Raw genomic sequence first — 14222 nt, 5'->3', positions numbered from 1 at the left:
GTCATCGTGATTTTGTTAAGGGAAGATTGTGTTTTACTAACTATATTAACATTTTTGAATATAGGGGGGTGATGAGAGTAGTCCAGTGGATATTGTCTACGTGCATTTCAGTGAGGCATTTGACAAAGTCCCACATGGCAGACTGGTCAAAAAAGTGAGATCTCCGAGGATACCTACAGTAGAAAGTGGCAGGTCGATTCCAAAATTGGCTTAGCGACAAGAAATAAAGGGTAATCGTCGATGCACCTGGAAAGTGGTTTGTTGTATATATTAATGATTTAGACTTGAATGTGTCAGGAATAAAAGAATGACTAGGGTAAGAGTAGGGCCAGTCAAGGACAGTGGTGGGAAGTTGTGTGTGGAGGCTGAGGAGATAAGCGAGATACTAAATGAATACTTTTCGTCAGTATTCACTCAAGAAAAAGATAATATTGTGGAGGAGAATGCTGAGACCCAGGCTATTAGAATAGATGGCATTGAGGTGCGTAGGGAAGAAGTGTTGGCAATTCTGGACAAGGTGAAAATAGATAAGTCCCCGGGGCCGGATGGGATTTATCCTAGGATTCTCTGGGAAGCCAGGGAAGAGATTGCTGAGCCTTTGGCTTTGATTTTTAGGTCATCATTGGCTACAGGAATAGTGCCAGAGGACTGGAGGATAGCAAATGTGGTCCCTTTGTTCAAGAAGGGGAGTAGAGATAACCCCGGTAACTATAGGCCGGTGAGCCTAACGTCTGTGGTGGGTAAAGTCTTGGAGAGGATTATAAAAGATACGATTTATAATCATCTAGATAGGAATAATATGATTAGGGACAGTCAGCATGGTTTTGTGAAGGGTAGGTCATGCCTCACAAACCTTATCGAGTTCTTTGAGAAGGTGACTGAACAGGTAGACGAGGGTAGAGCAGTTGATGTGGTGTATATGGATTTCAGTAAAGCGTTTGATAAGGTTCCCCACGGTCGTCTATTGCAGAAAATACGGAGGCTGGGGATTGAGGGTGATTTAGAGATGTGGATCAGAAATTGGCTAGTTGAAAGAAGACAGAGAGTGGTAGTTGATGGGAAATGTTCAGAATGGAGTTCAGTTACGAGTGGCGTACCACAAGGATCTGTTCTGGGGCCGTTGCTGTTTGTCATTTTTATAAATGACCTAGAGGAGGGCGCAGAAGGATGGGTGAGTAAATTTGCAGACGACACTAAAGTCGGTGGAGTTGTAGACAGTGCGGAAGGATGTTGCAGGTTACAGAGGGACATAGATAGGCTGCAGAGCTGGGCTGAGAGGTGGCAAATGGAGTTTAATGTGGAGAAGTGTGAGGTGATTCACTTTGGAAAGAATAACAGAAATGCGGAATATTTGGCTAATGGTAAAATTCTTGGTAGTGTGGATGAGCAGAGGGATCTCGGTGTCCATGTACATAGATCCCTGAAAGTTGCCACCCAGGTTGATAGGGTTGTGAAGAAGGCCTATGGTGTGTTGGCCTTTATTGGTAGAGGGATTGAGTTCCGGAGCCATGAGGTCATGTTGCAGTTGTACAAAACTCTAGTACGGCCGCATTTGGAGTATTGCGTACAGTTCTGGTCGCCTCATTATAGGAAGGACGTGGAAGCTTTGGAACGGGTGCAGAGGAGATTTACCAGGATGTTGCCTGGTATGGAGGGAAAATCTTATGAGGAAAGGCTGATGGACTTGAGGTTGTTTTCGTTAGAGAGAAGAAGGTTAAGAGGTGACTTAATAGAGGCATACAAAATGATCAGAGGGTTAGATAGGGTGGACAGCGAGAGCCTTCTCCCGCGGATGGAGGTGGCTAGCACGAGGGGACATAGCCTTAAATTGAGGGGTAATAGATATAGGACAGAGGTCAGAGGTGGGTTTTTTACGCAAAGAGTGGTGAGGCCGTGGAATGCCCTACCTGCAACAGTAGTGAACATGCCAACATTGAGGGCATTTAAAAATTTATTGGATAAGCATATGGATGATAAGGGCATAGTGTAGGTTAGATGGCCTTTAGATTTTTTCCATGTCGGTGCAACATCGAGGGCCGAAGGGCCTGTACTGCACTGTATCGTTCTATGTTCTATGTTCTATTACTGGAAAATTTGCAGATGACAGAAAAATTGTCTGTGTAGTTGACAGTGAAGAGGACCGCTGTGGATTCCACAATGATATGAATGTGTGGAAAAGTGGCAGATGGAATTCAACCTAGAGAGGTGTAAGATAATGTATTTGGAGAGGGCAAACAAAGCAAGGGAATGCTCACCTAAACTGGAGGGTATTGAGAGAGCTGGAGGAAGTGAGAGAACTTGGAGTAAATGTCCACAGGTCCCTGAAGGTGGCAGGATAGTTGCATAAGGTGGTAATGGAAGCACATGGAATGCTGCCCTTTATTGGACGAGGTATTTAATACAAAATCAGGAATATATTGCCAGGACTGTATAAAATGCTGATTAGGCCACAACTGGAATTGTGTGTCCAGTTCTGGTCACCACATTACAGCAAGGACATAATTACTCTGGAGAGGGTTCAAGAATGTTGCCAGCTATGGAAAATTGCAGCTATGAGGGAAGATTGGATAGGCCGGGGTTGTTTTCTGTAGAGCAGAGGATACCTAACTGTGGTGTACAAAATTATGAGGGCCTAGATATGGTATAGCCAATACAACGCCTCTCTGAAAACAACAGAACTTGTTAGCTCGTGAACTGACAGTAACTGCCAGAGCGTCTGAGACAGTGAACTGGAGTTGGGCAGGAGAAAATGTCTGCAGGATGGATGGACTATAGTTTCCAGGGAGGGTACAGACTCCCAGCTGCATTGTGGCTAAGATGTTCCATGGAGGGCATTGGACCTGCCCTTTCTTCACTTCCTTCATTTAATGCTCCTTCTGATCTATTGTTTGATGGAACTTATTAATTAGCGAAATCTGAGTGTTTAAATTTGTTTTTGGGTACAGTGTAACTGTGAATATGAAATACATCAGTTAGAGTTAATCCTTTCATAACCTGGCTGGGTCTGCTGAGAGTGTTGTGAGCTGTGTATACCAGGGTGACTGGTTTGTCACTGACGCTGCGAGCAAAATGAAGCTGGCACCACACACATCGCACAACTTTAATGCGTTTGACTCAACTCTTGGTCTTGGTACTGGATGCAAAACATACCTCTTGTTACTTTGTGTTTCTGTGAGAGAGAACTGTTGATTTAACATTTTATTTGTGTGGGTGTATTACATTGTTTCATTTTTGTTGCACAATTGGAACTTGAATCGACAGGCAACTCTAAAATTGTTGGCGGCATGGTGAAATGAAAAATGAATGAAAATCGCTTATTGTCACGAGTAGGCTTCAATGAAGTTACTGTGAAAAGCCCCTAGTCGCCACATTCCGGCGCCTGTCCGGGGAGGTGGCACAGTGCTTAGCAATGCTGCATCACAGCGCCAGGGATCCGGGTTCAATTCCAGCCTTGGGTGACTGTGTGGAGTTTGCACTTTCTCTCCATGTCTGCATGGGTTTCCTCCGGGTGCTCCATTTCCCTCCCGCAGTCCCAAAGTCCAGTGTAGGTTCGGTGGATCGGCCATGTTAAACTGTCTGTTAGCATCGAGGGATGTACAGGTTAGGTGGGGTTATGGGGATAGGGTGGGGGAGTGGGCCTAGGTTGGGCGCTCATTCAGGTGATCGGTGCAGACTCGATAGGCCGAATGGCCTCCTGCACTGTATAGATTCTATAAATTAAGCAACATGGCATGTTTTGTAGGCTATTTCAATTAATGTGTGCACATCTGGAGGTGTGGATCCTCTGATGTGACTCGGGATGGAAATGAACGGTTTGAATAGCTGCCTATCTAATAGGTTATCACTGAAGTGTCTGACTAAATGTGAATGAATCCAGTCTCTAGCACAAGTTATCAAGCAATAGTTTGAACTCAAACACTTATGATAGAGGTGTTGCTGTCCACCCCACTGTCTGTAAAGTTCTAACTGAACTAATTTGCATCTATGACGCACCTTTCACAGTCCCAGGATGACCTCAAGTACTTTACAGTTAATGAAGAGTGTGTTATAATGTAGGAAAAGCTGCAACCAGTTTGAGTTCAACAAACTCCCTCAACCAGCAAATGATAAGTAGATCTTTAAGTGATGCTAGTTGAGGGATAAATATTGGTCAGGGTGTCATGCAGAGCTCCCCTTTTCTTCAAAGTAGTGCCATGGGATCTTTAATGTTCACTTGAAAAGGCAGGTGTTTAATCTTTGAGGCCTGGAGCTCTTCCTGAAAAGGCAGTGGAAGCAGAATCTTAAAATAAAAATTGGCAGTGCGGTGGCCTAGTGGTTAGCATTGCTGCCTCACGGCACCAAGGTCCCAAGTTCGATCCCAGCTCTGGGTCACTGTCCGTGTGGAGTTTGCACGTTCTCCCCATGTTTGCGTGGGTTTCACCCCCACAACCCAAAGATGTGCAGGTAGGTGGATTGGCCGCCATATTGCCCCTTAATTGGAAAAAATGAATTGGATACTCTAAATTTTTTTTAAATTTAAGGCAGAGCTAAATTGATTCTTGATTGACAAGGGGGTGAAAGATTATAGGGGTGGACAGGAATGTCAGTTTGAGGTTATAATCAGATCAGCCATGATCGTATTGAGTGGCGGAGCAGGCTCAACGGGCCAAGTGGCTCACTCTTAATTCATATGTATGGAGTTGACACTTCTTAACAGTGCGGCATTGCATTGGAATGGCAGCCTGCATTTGGGGCTGAAATCTCTGGAATGTGTGGTAAACCTTTGACATTCCTGACTCAGAAGTGATAACTGAGAGATGGCTGACACTCCATTCTCATCAGGAAGCTGCAGAAAATGTCTGTAGCTCTGACTATCTGGGAAATGATGAGGAGATGCCGACGTTGGACTGGGGTGAGCACAGTAAGAAGTCTTACAACACCAGGTTAAAGTCCAACAGGTTTGTTTGAAACACGAGCTTTCGGAGCACTGCTCCTTCCTCAGGTGAATGAAACGTATATATAGACAAATTCAAAGATGCCAGACAATGCTTGGAATGCGAGCATTTGCTGGTAATCAAATCTTTCCAGATCCAGAGATAGGGGTAATCCCAGGTTAAAGAGGTGTGAATTGTCTCAACCCAGTTCAGTTGGTTGGATTTTGCAAGACCAGGCCAGATGGTGGGGGGTGAATGTAATGCGACATGAATCCAAGATCCCGGTTGAGGCCGCACTCATGCGTGTGGAACTTGGCTATAAGTTTCTGCTCGGCAATTCTGCGTTGTCGCGTGTCCTGAAGGCCGCCTTGGAGAACGCTTACCTAGAGATCAGAGGCTGAATGCCCTTGACTGCTGAAGTGTTCCCCGACTGGAAGGGAACATTCCTGCCTGGTGATTGTTGGGCGATGCCCGTTCATTCGTTGTCGCAGCGTCTGCATGGTCTCGCCAATGTACCACGCTTCAGGACATCCTTTCCTGCAGCGTATGAGGTAGACAACGTTGGCCGAGTCGCACGAGTATGTACCGCGTACCTGCTGGGTGGTGTTCTCGCATGTAATGGTGGTATCCATGTCGATAATCTGGCACGTCTTGCAGAGATTGCCATGGCAGGGTTGCGTGATGTCATAGTCGCTGTTCTGAAGGCGTCGTGGTCGCTGTTCTGAAGGCTGGGAAGCTCGTGTTTGAAACAAACCTGTTGGACTTTAACCTGGTGTTGTAAGACTTCTTACTATCTGGGAAATGTCTCCCTTACTGAAATAGATAAATAAAACTGGTCACGGTGTACTAGGAAGTGTCTTGTCTGCTTTCAGGAAATCCTGGGTTGGGGACTGATTGCGTCACTACACTGGATAAAGTTGTTTTTTTTTAAAATGACTGTTCTGGTGTGTTCTGTTCAAAATCACCCAGGGAACATTTCCTCCTTGTGGCATATGTAACAAAATGGCCATTGAAGGTTATAATTGTTCTTCCACAAGTACCTTCTCCTTCATCCCACAGAAAGGAAAGCAGCAGATATTGACTAGTAAGTAGCAAATTGACCATTTGATCCTGTATGTATTTTGTCCACATTTTGTGTAAATGCTCGCTCAGATAGTGGACTTTGCTCTTCCTGTGCAGATAATTGATTTATGGGCCTTTATGTCACAAGCAGACAGCTGCTGCTTACCCAGTGGCATGTTTAGTAGGGGGAGGGGGGGAAATCACTTAGCTCATCCACTATTGACCCAGCGAGGCAGTGTGGAGTTCGTGAGTACAGCTCTGTAATGTCACTGCTCTGCCCGAGCCCACCCCAGCCACCACTGAAGGTTCTTGTGAACTTTTTCTTACTTTTACCAATTAAGTAATTATTTTGCGTGCAGATACTGAAGTAATGCAGGAAACATGGGACAGCCAAATTGCACACTTCAGGGTTCAACAAAAAGCAATGAGATGATTGCCGGATAATCTGTTTTAGCAATGCTGGTTGAGGGATACGTATTGGCCAGTGGGGAGAATTCCCCTGCTCCCTTGAATAGTGCCATTGGATCTATTATGCCCACCTGAGAGGGTAAACAGAACCTCCATTTAACATCTCACCCAAAAGACTTTAGACAATGAGACACACACTCAGTTCTTACTGCACTAGAGTGTAGGCCTAGATTACGTGCTGAAGCATCAAGAGTGGGACTTAATCTTCTGTCTTTTGAGGCGAGTGCACTGAGCCACAACTGAAACGAGTTCACAGCAATAGTTACAGAATGTAAATTTGCGTTGACTGACTGCACATTGCAGAATGATACAGGGCCCTGGGGCGAGAGTGGCATGTGGTTAGCTTTGCATTGATCAAGCCAGAGTCAACTCCGAAGTAATGGCCAAAATGACCTGTGGTTTTAAACTTCTATGCCTGTTCAACTTGCTGCTGCAGATGATGTGCAACTGCTCTCAGTGCAAATGCTATGATTGCCCGATCTCTCCAGCTGAATTGTACAGTGCAGAGGGTGTGGACGTGAAGGCCTGTGACTGTATGTGTGACTTTAGCTCTGATTGCTCTGCATTCTGGCAGGTATCTACGGTATGTGTTTTAAGGAGAGTGAGACGGTATACAGGAGGCTTTACTTTGTATCTAACCTGTGCTGGGCAGTCCTAATGCTGGCAGGGTGCCTGAATTGGGGGTGTCCAAGTGTTTGGGTTGAGCTTCCCTTTGGGTAGAAAATTTAAGAAAAATCCAATAGTGAGAGAAAGGGAATTTCTCTAAATAAAGGTAGGATCCCAAGTAAATGGGAGTGAAGGATTTTAAAGCGACACCACATGTGCAGAGTATATCGACTGCTGTCAAATCCCACTTGTCTTTATCAGTATGTTTATTTTAATGACCCCAGTCTCCGCTGTGCAATGCCTAATTGAAAGTGCAGTAAGAAGTCTTACAACACCAGGTTAAAGTCCAACAGGCTTGTTTTGAATCACTAGCTTTCGGAGCACTGCTCCTTCCTCAGGTGAATCAGTGCTCCGAAAGCTAGTGATTCAAAACAAACCTGTTGGACTTTAACCTGGTGTTGTAAGACTTCTCATTGCTCACCCCAGTCCAACGCAGGCTACTCCACATCATTCTTTGAAAGTGTGCATTTGACAATTGAGAAGTACCATGGAAGGTTTTTAAAAGGTGCTATACAACCCCAAGTTTTTGTTTGCATGTGGACACTTCTAGTTTGACTGTAATGCCCCATGCAGTTGAATAGTGTGCCTGGACTCCCTGCTTAAGATTTCATTTGAAGTATGGCTGCTTGGCTTGAGTTCAGAGTGTGCATTCCTGTGGTAGTCACAAATTGCAGGCAGGCCTGGAATTGTCTTCAATGTGATTTTTGACTTGTGCAAAACTTGCATAGAATCATGGTTAGAATACACTTGGAGAACTGTGCACTGTTCTGGTCATATTCTAAATGTACTAAACAGGCTGAGGCTCTTAGAGAAGACCTGACAGGTCATTAAATTTATAGAAGTGTTTCATAGAATTCAGAACTAGAAGCTATAAATACAAACCATTGGATGTATTAGTGACCTCTTCACCTCAGAGTGGTGGGAATCTGGAGCTTGATACAGAGTATTGAGACAAATAGCATAAATGCACTTAAGGGAAAGTTAGGTAAGTGAGAAAGGAATGGTAGGATATACTGATGAGATGAGATGTTGATCAGTGGAAGGAAGCTCACGTGGAATAGATAACACTGGAATGTACCATCAAAACAGAAACTCAGCTACTCGGCAGGTCAGGCAGCATCTGGGGGGGAAAAGGGGCAGAGTAAATGTTTCAGGCCTGTCACCTGTCATCCGAAGTGGTCATCCACCTGAACGTGCACTCTGCTTCTCTCGTTAATTCGGTGTATCTTTCCACAGATGCTGCCTGACCTGCTGAGTAGTTCCAGAATTTTCTGTTGTTTCAGATTTCCAGCATCTGCGGTGTTTTGTTTTTTGAACCAGCATATAGACGCTGAGCTGAATGGCTTATTTCAGTGTTGTGGTACTCTTTTTCCTGACTTGCTGAACCTGCTGTGCCACACCCAGGCCTCGAGGCAGATCAGCTGCTATGTTATGTGAAGCTAAATTTGGGTTCTGTATACCAGTTACCAGTGTATGTGTGCAGCCGTATTGTCTGTTTTGTTCCTGTGCAACGCTATCTGTCTCCCTTGGGTGTTGGTCAGCACTACGGTTTGGAATTCCTATACCTTCATTTCCAGGGTTTCCATGCAGTCCTTGGTCAAACAATTTGGAGCAATTGGAATAGTCCAGTGAAGCAGACAGCTAAAGGAAGTACTGTGGACAGTAGGTACTTCCCTTTAAACGCAGTAAGTGTTGATGGGACAGTAGGTACTTTCCTTTAAACGCAGTAAATGCTGATAGAAAGATTGGTTCAGTGAGCACCTCTCACTTAAGATGTGGTCACTATATACAGGACAAGGATAGGCTTGCGCAGCGTGGAAACCATATATGGAATCTAACTCCCAGCTGTCGTTCGTCTCTTTGTTAATACTATTGTATTATGTCATTCGGATTTTGGGTGTATCAGTCAATCAATCCAGTGCTCAGAACAGAGCCACAAAGTTCACTGAAGAGTGGACATTTATGCAGTGTTTTTATTATCTTCGGATGTCTCAAAGCGCTTTACAGCAAAAGAAATACTTCTGAAAATAGTCAATGTTGAAATGTAAGAAACCCAGCAGCCAATTTACACACACAAATGTTCCCCACAGCAATCAGATAATCTATTTCAGTGATATTGAGGAGAAATATTGATCAGATCGCATGGGAAATCTTACCCAGGGGTCTCTCCGCCTACCTGAGGGGGCAGATGGAGACCCGAGTTTAATATCTCACCTGAAAGACAATCATCCGACAATGCAGTACTCCTTCAGTACTGCACAGGGAGGGTGTCAGCTTAGATTTTGTGCTCTGAAAGACAGGGGAGAAAGCAGATATTGACCGACTCATTCATTGAACATCCGTTGTGTAGTAGTTCCTAGAATCTGTCACCAATGTGACTGAACACTTGGTCAAAAAATGAACTAATAGGGCAGCATGGTGGTGCAAGTAGTTAGCACCGGCTCGGGGTCACTGTCTGTGTGGAGTTTGCACATTTCCCCCGTGTTTGCGTGGGTTTCGCCCCCACAACCCAAAGATGTGCAGGGTAGGTGGATTGGCCATGCTTAATTGTCCCTTAATTGGGAAAAATGAATGGGATACTCTAAATTTATATTTTAAAAAAGGAGCTGATCAGAGTCAGCGTGGATTTGTGAAGATAGCTCATGTTTTGAGTAATCTAGTTGAATTGCATTTGAGGATGAGGCTAGTTTGGTGGACAAGCAAGTTTCTGTAGAAATTTTCAAAAGCAGTGTGCATCACACCAAAATAGTGTGAATTTATTGAACAATACGCAGTAATAGAGTAGGGCAATTTGAAACGCACGATGGATAGATAATTTTTGTTCGATCAAAATAAATAATTACGGGATATGGAGCGGAAGTGGGTAAATAGCATCAGCCATGATCTAAATCAGTGTTTTAAATCTTTTTTTTCCATGGACCCACTTTTACCAACTGATCGACCTTCGGAACCCACACCACCTTCGCATACCTAGTCTATCCCGAGTCAAGGCAGTGTTTGGAACACTGTTTTTTTTGCCCCAGGCAAGGGAGGGAAAGAAAATCATCTAGTTTTTCTGTTCTTAATCACTGTCCAGTAGACCCTGGTGCATTGAATTTATGTCAGCATTGAGTGAGGGCAGGAGTAGACATGCCCATGATGTCCTCCTGTCTATAAAAGTTCACTGTCCAGGGCCGCACATGAAGAATAATTACTCATGAGAAATGCTGGAGAGTCATCAACAGTTGCGAACCTGCATTCACCATGAGGAGAGGAGAACAAAGAACAGCTATGACTGGAAGAAAGCCATATGTGGTTCTTGTAAATAACCTGAAGATAATATTAAAATCTTGATTTATAATTGGCTTAAATGCAATTCAATTACTTTATTCATCTTCAACGTACTGTTCGAAACAAGTTAATCGGGGCAGCATGGTGGTGTAGTGGTTAGCAATGCTGCCTCATGGCGCCGAGGTCCCAGGTTCAATCCCGGCCCTGGGTCACTGTGGAGTTTGCACATTCTCCCTGTGTTTTCGTGGGCTTAACCCCCACAACCCAAAGATGTGCATGATAGGTGGATTGGCCACGCTAAATTGCCCCTCAATTCTAAAAAATGAATTGGTACTCTAAATTTATTAAAAAACAATTAAAACTGCCCCATAGACAACTGACCAACTCACTGTTCTAGTTGTCATTGATCAGACAGAATAGACATTAAACAAAGTTTTCTGAGATATTAATTATTTCCTCAACATCTTACTATTTTGTATTGTTGGGTATACTTACTATACAGGTAATATCCATAGAATCCCTACAGTGCAGAGGGAGGCCATTCAGACCATTAACTGAACACCCTCTGAAAGATCACTCTACCTCGGCCCATTCACCCACCCTATTCCCCACCTGACCCACACATCATTGAACACTGAAGAGCAATTTAGCATGGCCAATGCACCTAACCTCCATATCTTTGGACTGTGGGAAAGAAACTAGAGCATTTGGTGGATGTGAATCAGTGGTGGAACTGAACCCGGGTCCCTGGTGCTGTGAGGCAGCAGTGTTAACCACTATGTCACTGTTCTGCCTAGTTGGTTTCTGAATTGCCCATTTGGTTCCCTTGCATACCACCTAGTACTTGCAAGAGAGTCCATGTCTTTTTGACCAGCAAATGGATTAATTAGTTCGCCTAACAATTTAAATTGTTCATGTTACTATCGCATCACTTTCTATGGCAACCAGCATGCTCTGCTTTTGTCCCCCTCCTAACCATCTCTCTCTTTCCCCACCCCCCACCCTCTCCAAATTGCTGGGTTGACCATGGTGTACGTGCACCTTTGGGCTGGCTGGCTCCAAAGATCTTGCAACTAGTGGGTCATATGAGCTGCAAGATGTTACCAGACAATCTACCTGTGCTATTGGTAACTTTACCAATATAGTAACTTTACCTATAGAATATATAGTGCAGAATGGAGGCCATTCGGCCCATCGAGTCTGCACCGACCCACTTAATTAAGCCCTGACTTCCACCCTATCCCCGTAACCCAATAATCATGGCCAATCCACCTAACCTGCACGTCTTTGGACTGAGAGAGGAAACCGGAGCACCCAGAGGAAACCCACGCAGACACGGGGAGAACGTGCAAACTCCGCACAGACAGTGACCCAGTGGGGAATCGAACCTGGGACCCTGGTGCTGTGAAGGTACAGCGCTTTACGTTTTTGTTCACTCATCAACCAGTCCTTTTATTGATGTTCTGATATTGCTGTACACTAAGAATTATTATTTATTCCCATGATGTCACCATTCAGATAACTGTCATTGTCTTTTTTAAGTTATTAGCATTTAAAAGGGGCCCTTCATAGAACCATAGAATTTACAGTGCAGAAGGAGACCATTTGGCCCATCGAGTATCACGGCCCTTGGAAAGAGCACCCCACTTTAGTCCACACCACCACCCCATCCCCATAACCCAGTAATCCCGCCTAACCTTTGGACACTTAAGGGGCAATTTAGCATGGCCAAACCACCTAACCTGCACATCTTTGGACTGTGGCGGAAACCTGAACACCCAGGGAAAACCCATGCAGACACAGGGAGAAATTGCAAATTTCACATAGTCACCCAAGGCCGGAATTGAACCCGGGACTCTGGAGCTGTGAGCACTAATCACTGTGCCACCGTGCCGCCCATGTGTTACATATGAAAACTTAGCCTGTGACCCTTCTGACACCCGCCTGCGACGCACTCACGGGTCGCGACCCGCACTTTGTAAAACTCTGATCTAAATGAATGACAGAACTGGCTACTGGTGCTTAATGGCCTCCTCCTATTCCTATGCAAGTCCATTACTGTATTGTGTGTCATAGATTTCATAGAATTTACAGTGCAGAAGGAGGCCATTCGGCCCATCGAGCCTGCACCGGCTCTTGGAAAGAGCACCCTACCTCCACCCTATCCCCATAACCCAGTAACCCCACCTAACATTAAGGGCAATTTGGATCCTAAGGGAAATTTATCATGGCCAATCCACCTAACCTGCACATCTTTGGGCTGTGGGAGGAAACCGGAGCACCCGGAGGAAACCCACGCTCGCACGGGGAGAACGTGCAGACTTCGCAGAGACAGTGACCCAAGCCGGGAATCGAACCTGGGACCCTGGAGCTGTGAAGCATTTGTGCTAACCACTATAGAACATAGAACAGTACAGCACAGAACAGGCCCTTCGGCCCTCGATGTTGTGCCGAGCAATGATCACCCTACTCAAACCCACGTATCCACCCTTTTTACCCGTAACCCAACAACACCCCCTTAACCTTACTTTTTAGTAAGAAGTCTTACAACACCAGGTTAAAGTCCAACAGGTTTGTTTCAAACACGAGCTTTCGGAGCACGGCTCCTTCTTCACCTGAAGAAGGAGCCGTGCTCCGAAAGCTCGTGTTTGAAACAAACCTGTTGGACTTTAACCTGGTGTTGTAAGACTTCTTACTGTGCTCACCCCAGTCCAACGCCGGCATCTCCACATCATGGCTTACTTTTTAGGACACTACGGGCAATTTAGCATGGCCAATCCACCTAACCCGCACATCTTTGGACTGTGGGAGGAAACCGGAGCACCCGGAGGAAACCCACGCACACGCGGGGAGGACGTGCAGACTCCGCACAGACAGTGACCCAGCCGGGAATCGAACCTGGGACCCTGGAGCTGTGAAGCATTTATGCTAACCACCATGCTACCGTGCTGCCCATAATGCTACCGTGTCAACTGAGGTTCGGTGGGTAAGCTGTCTTGCATGTTGACTGTCAAAGTTCAGGGTTCAAATTGCACTCCAGGACCTTGAACACAACCAAGGCTGACACTCCAATGCAACATTAAGAGAGTGCTGCATTGTAAAAGGTGTCGTATTTCTAAACCGAGACCCCCAATTGCCTGCTCCGATGAGTGTGAGAGATCCCATGGCATTGTTTCAAAGAAGAGCAGGTAAGTTAACCCTTGTGTCCTAGAAAATACTTATCTGGTCATTGTCACAGTACTATTTGTGGGAGTCTGCCTTGTGCAAAGTTGGTTGCCACGTCTCCAGCATTACAACAGCGACTACACATCAAAAGGGTAAAGCGCTTTGAGACTTCTGGTGGTTGTGAAAGTGATACATAAATGCAAGTTATTTTCTTCATGTTACCAGGATAGTCAAATGCAATTTGGATGGATATTGGTTTTTATTTTCCGTTCTGTAATTCTACGTGGGGACCAAAGCAATAGCTGTAACATCTTTGGCAAGCCTGCGTAGAGCTGTCCACACTCACGTTTGCAATGCTCAGGAAGCACAGTTTGGCATAACTCTCTGTGAGCTTCTGGAGGAAGGACATCTTGTTTCAGTTCGCACGTCTCACTCTCTCTCATTTACAGGTCTGGGCAGATCAACATGGCAGACACTTCTGTTGAGGATATACAGATGCGAGCAAACCAAGTGACAGATGAGGTGAGTCTGGGGTGAGGTTTCATTTGAAAGCAGGCTGTGGAAAAGTTGGCAGGGCTGAGCATGTGACCTTTTATACAGTAATAGCGTTTTTATTGATTTCCTTAAAACCGTCCTTTTTTTCCTCTGGACCTGTGTAATGGAATAGACCATAAGACG

At 45.2% G+C, this 14222-nt stretch overlaps 1 protein-coding gene across 1 annotated transcript in view; it reads left to right on the top strand.

Annotated features, from left to right (window-relative positions):
* The window catches only part of LOC119955908 (synaptosomal-associated protein 23-like), a 36855-nt gene that overhangs the window by 9324 nt on the left and 13309 nt on the right, over positions 1-14222 (top strand). Inside the window, exon 2 of the mRNA XM_038782569.1 lies at positions 13994-14066. Within this exon, the coding sequence (XP_038638497.1) occupies positions 14010-14066 (57 nt within the window). The 5' untranslated portion in view covers positions 13994-14009. The remainder of the gene's footprint in view (positions 1-13993; positions 14067-14222) is intronic.

The sequence above is a fragment of the Scyliorhinus canicula genome, chromosome 2, assembly GCF_902713615.1.
Source record: "Scyliorhinus canicula chromosome 2, sScyCan1.1, whole genome shotgun sequence".
Lineage (NCBI taxonomy): Eukaryota > Metazoa > Chordata > Chondrichthyes > Carcharhiniformes > Scyliorhinidae > Scyliorhinus > Scyliorhinus canicula.
The sequence above is the reverse complement of the archived record's forward strand: the minus strand, read 5'-3'. Positions and strand labels throughout refer to the sequence as shown.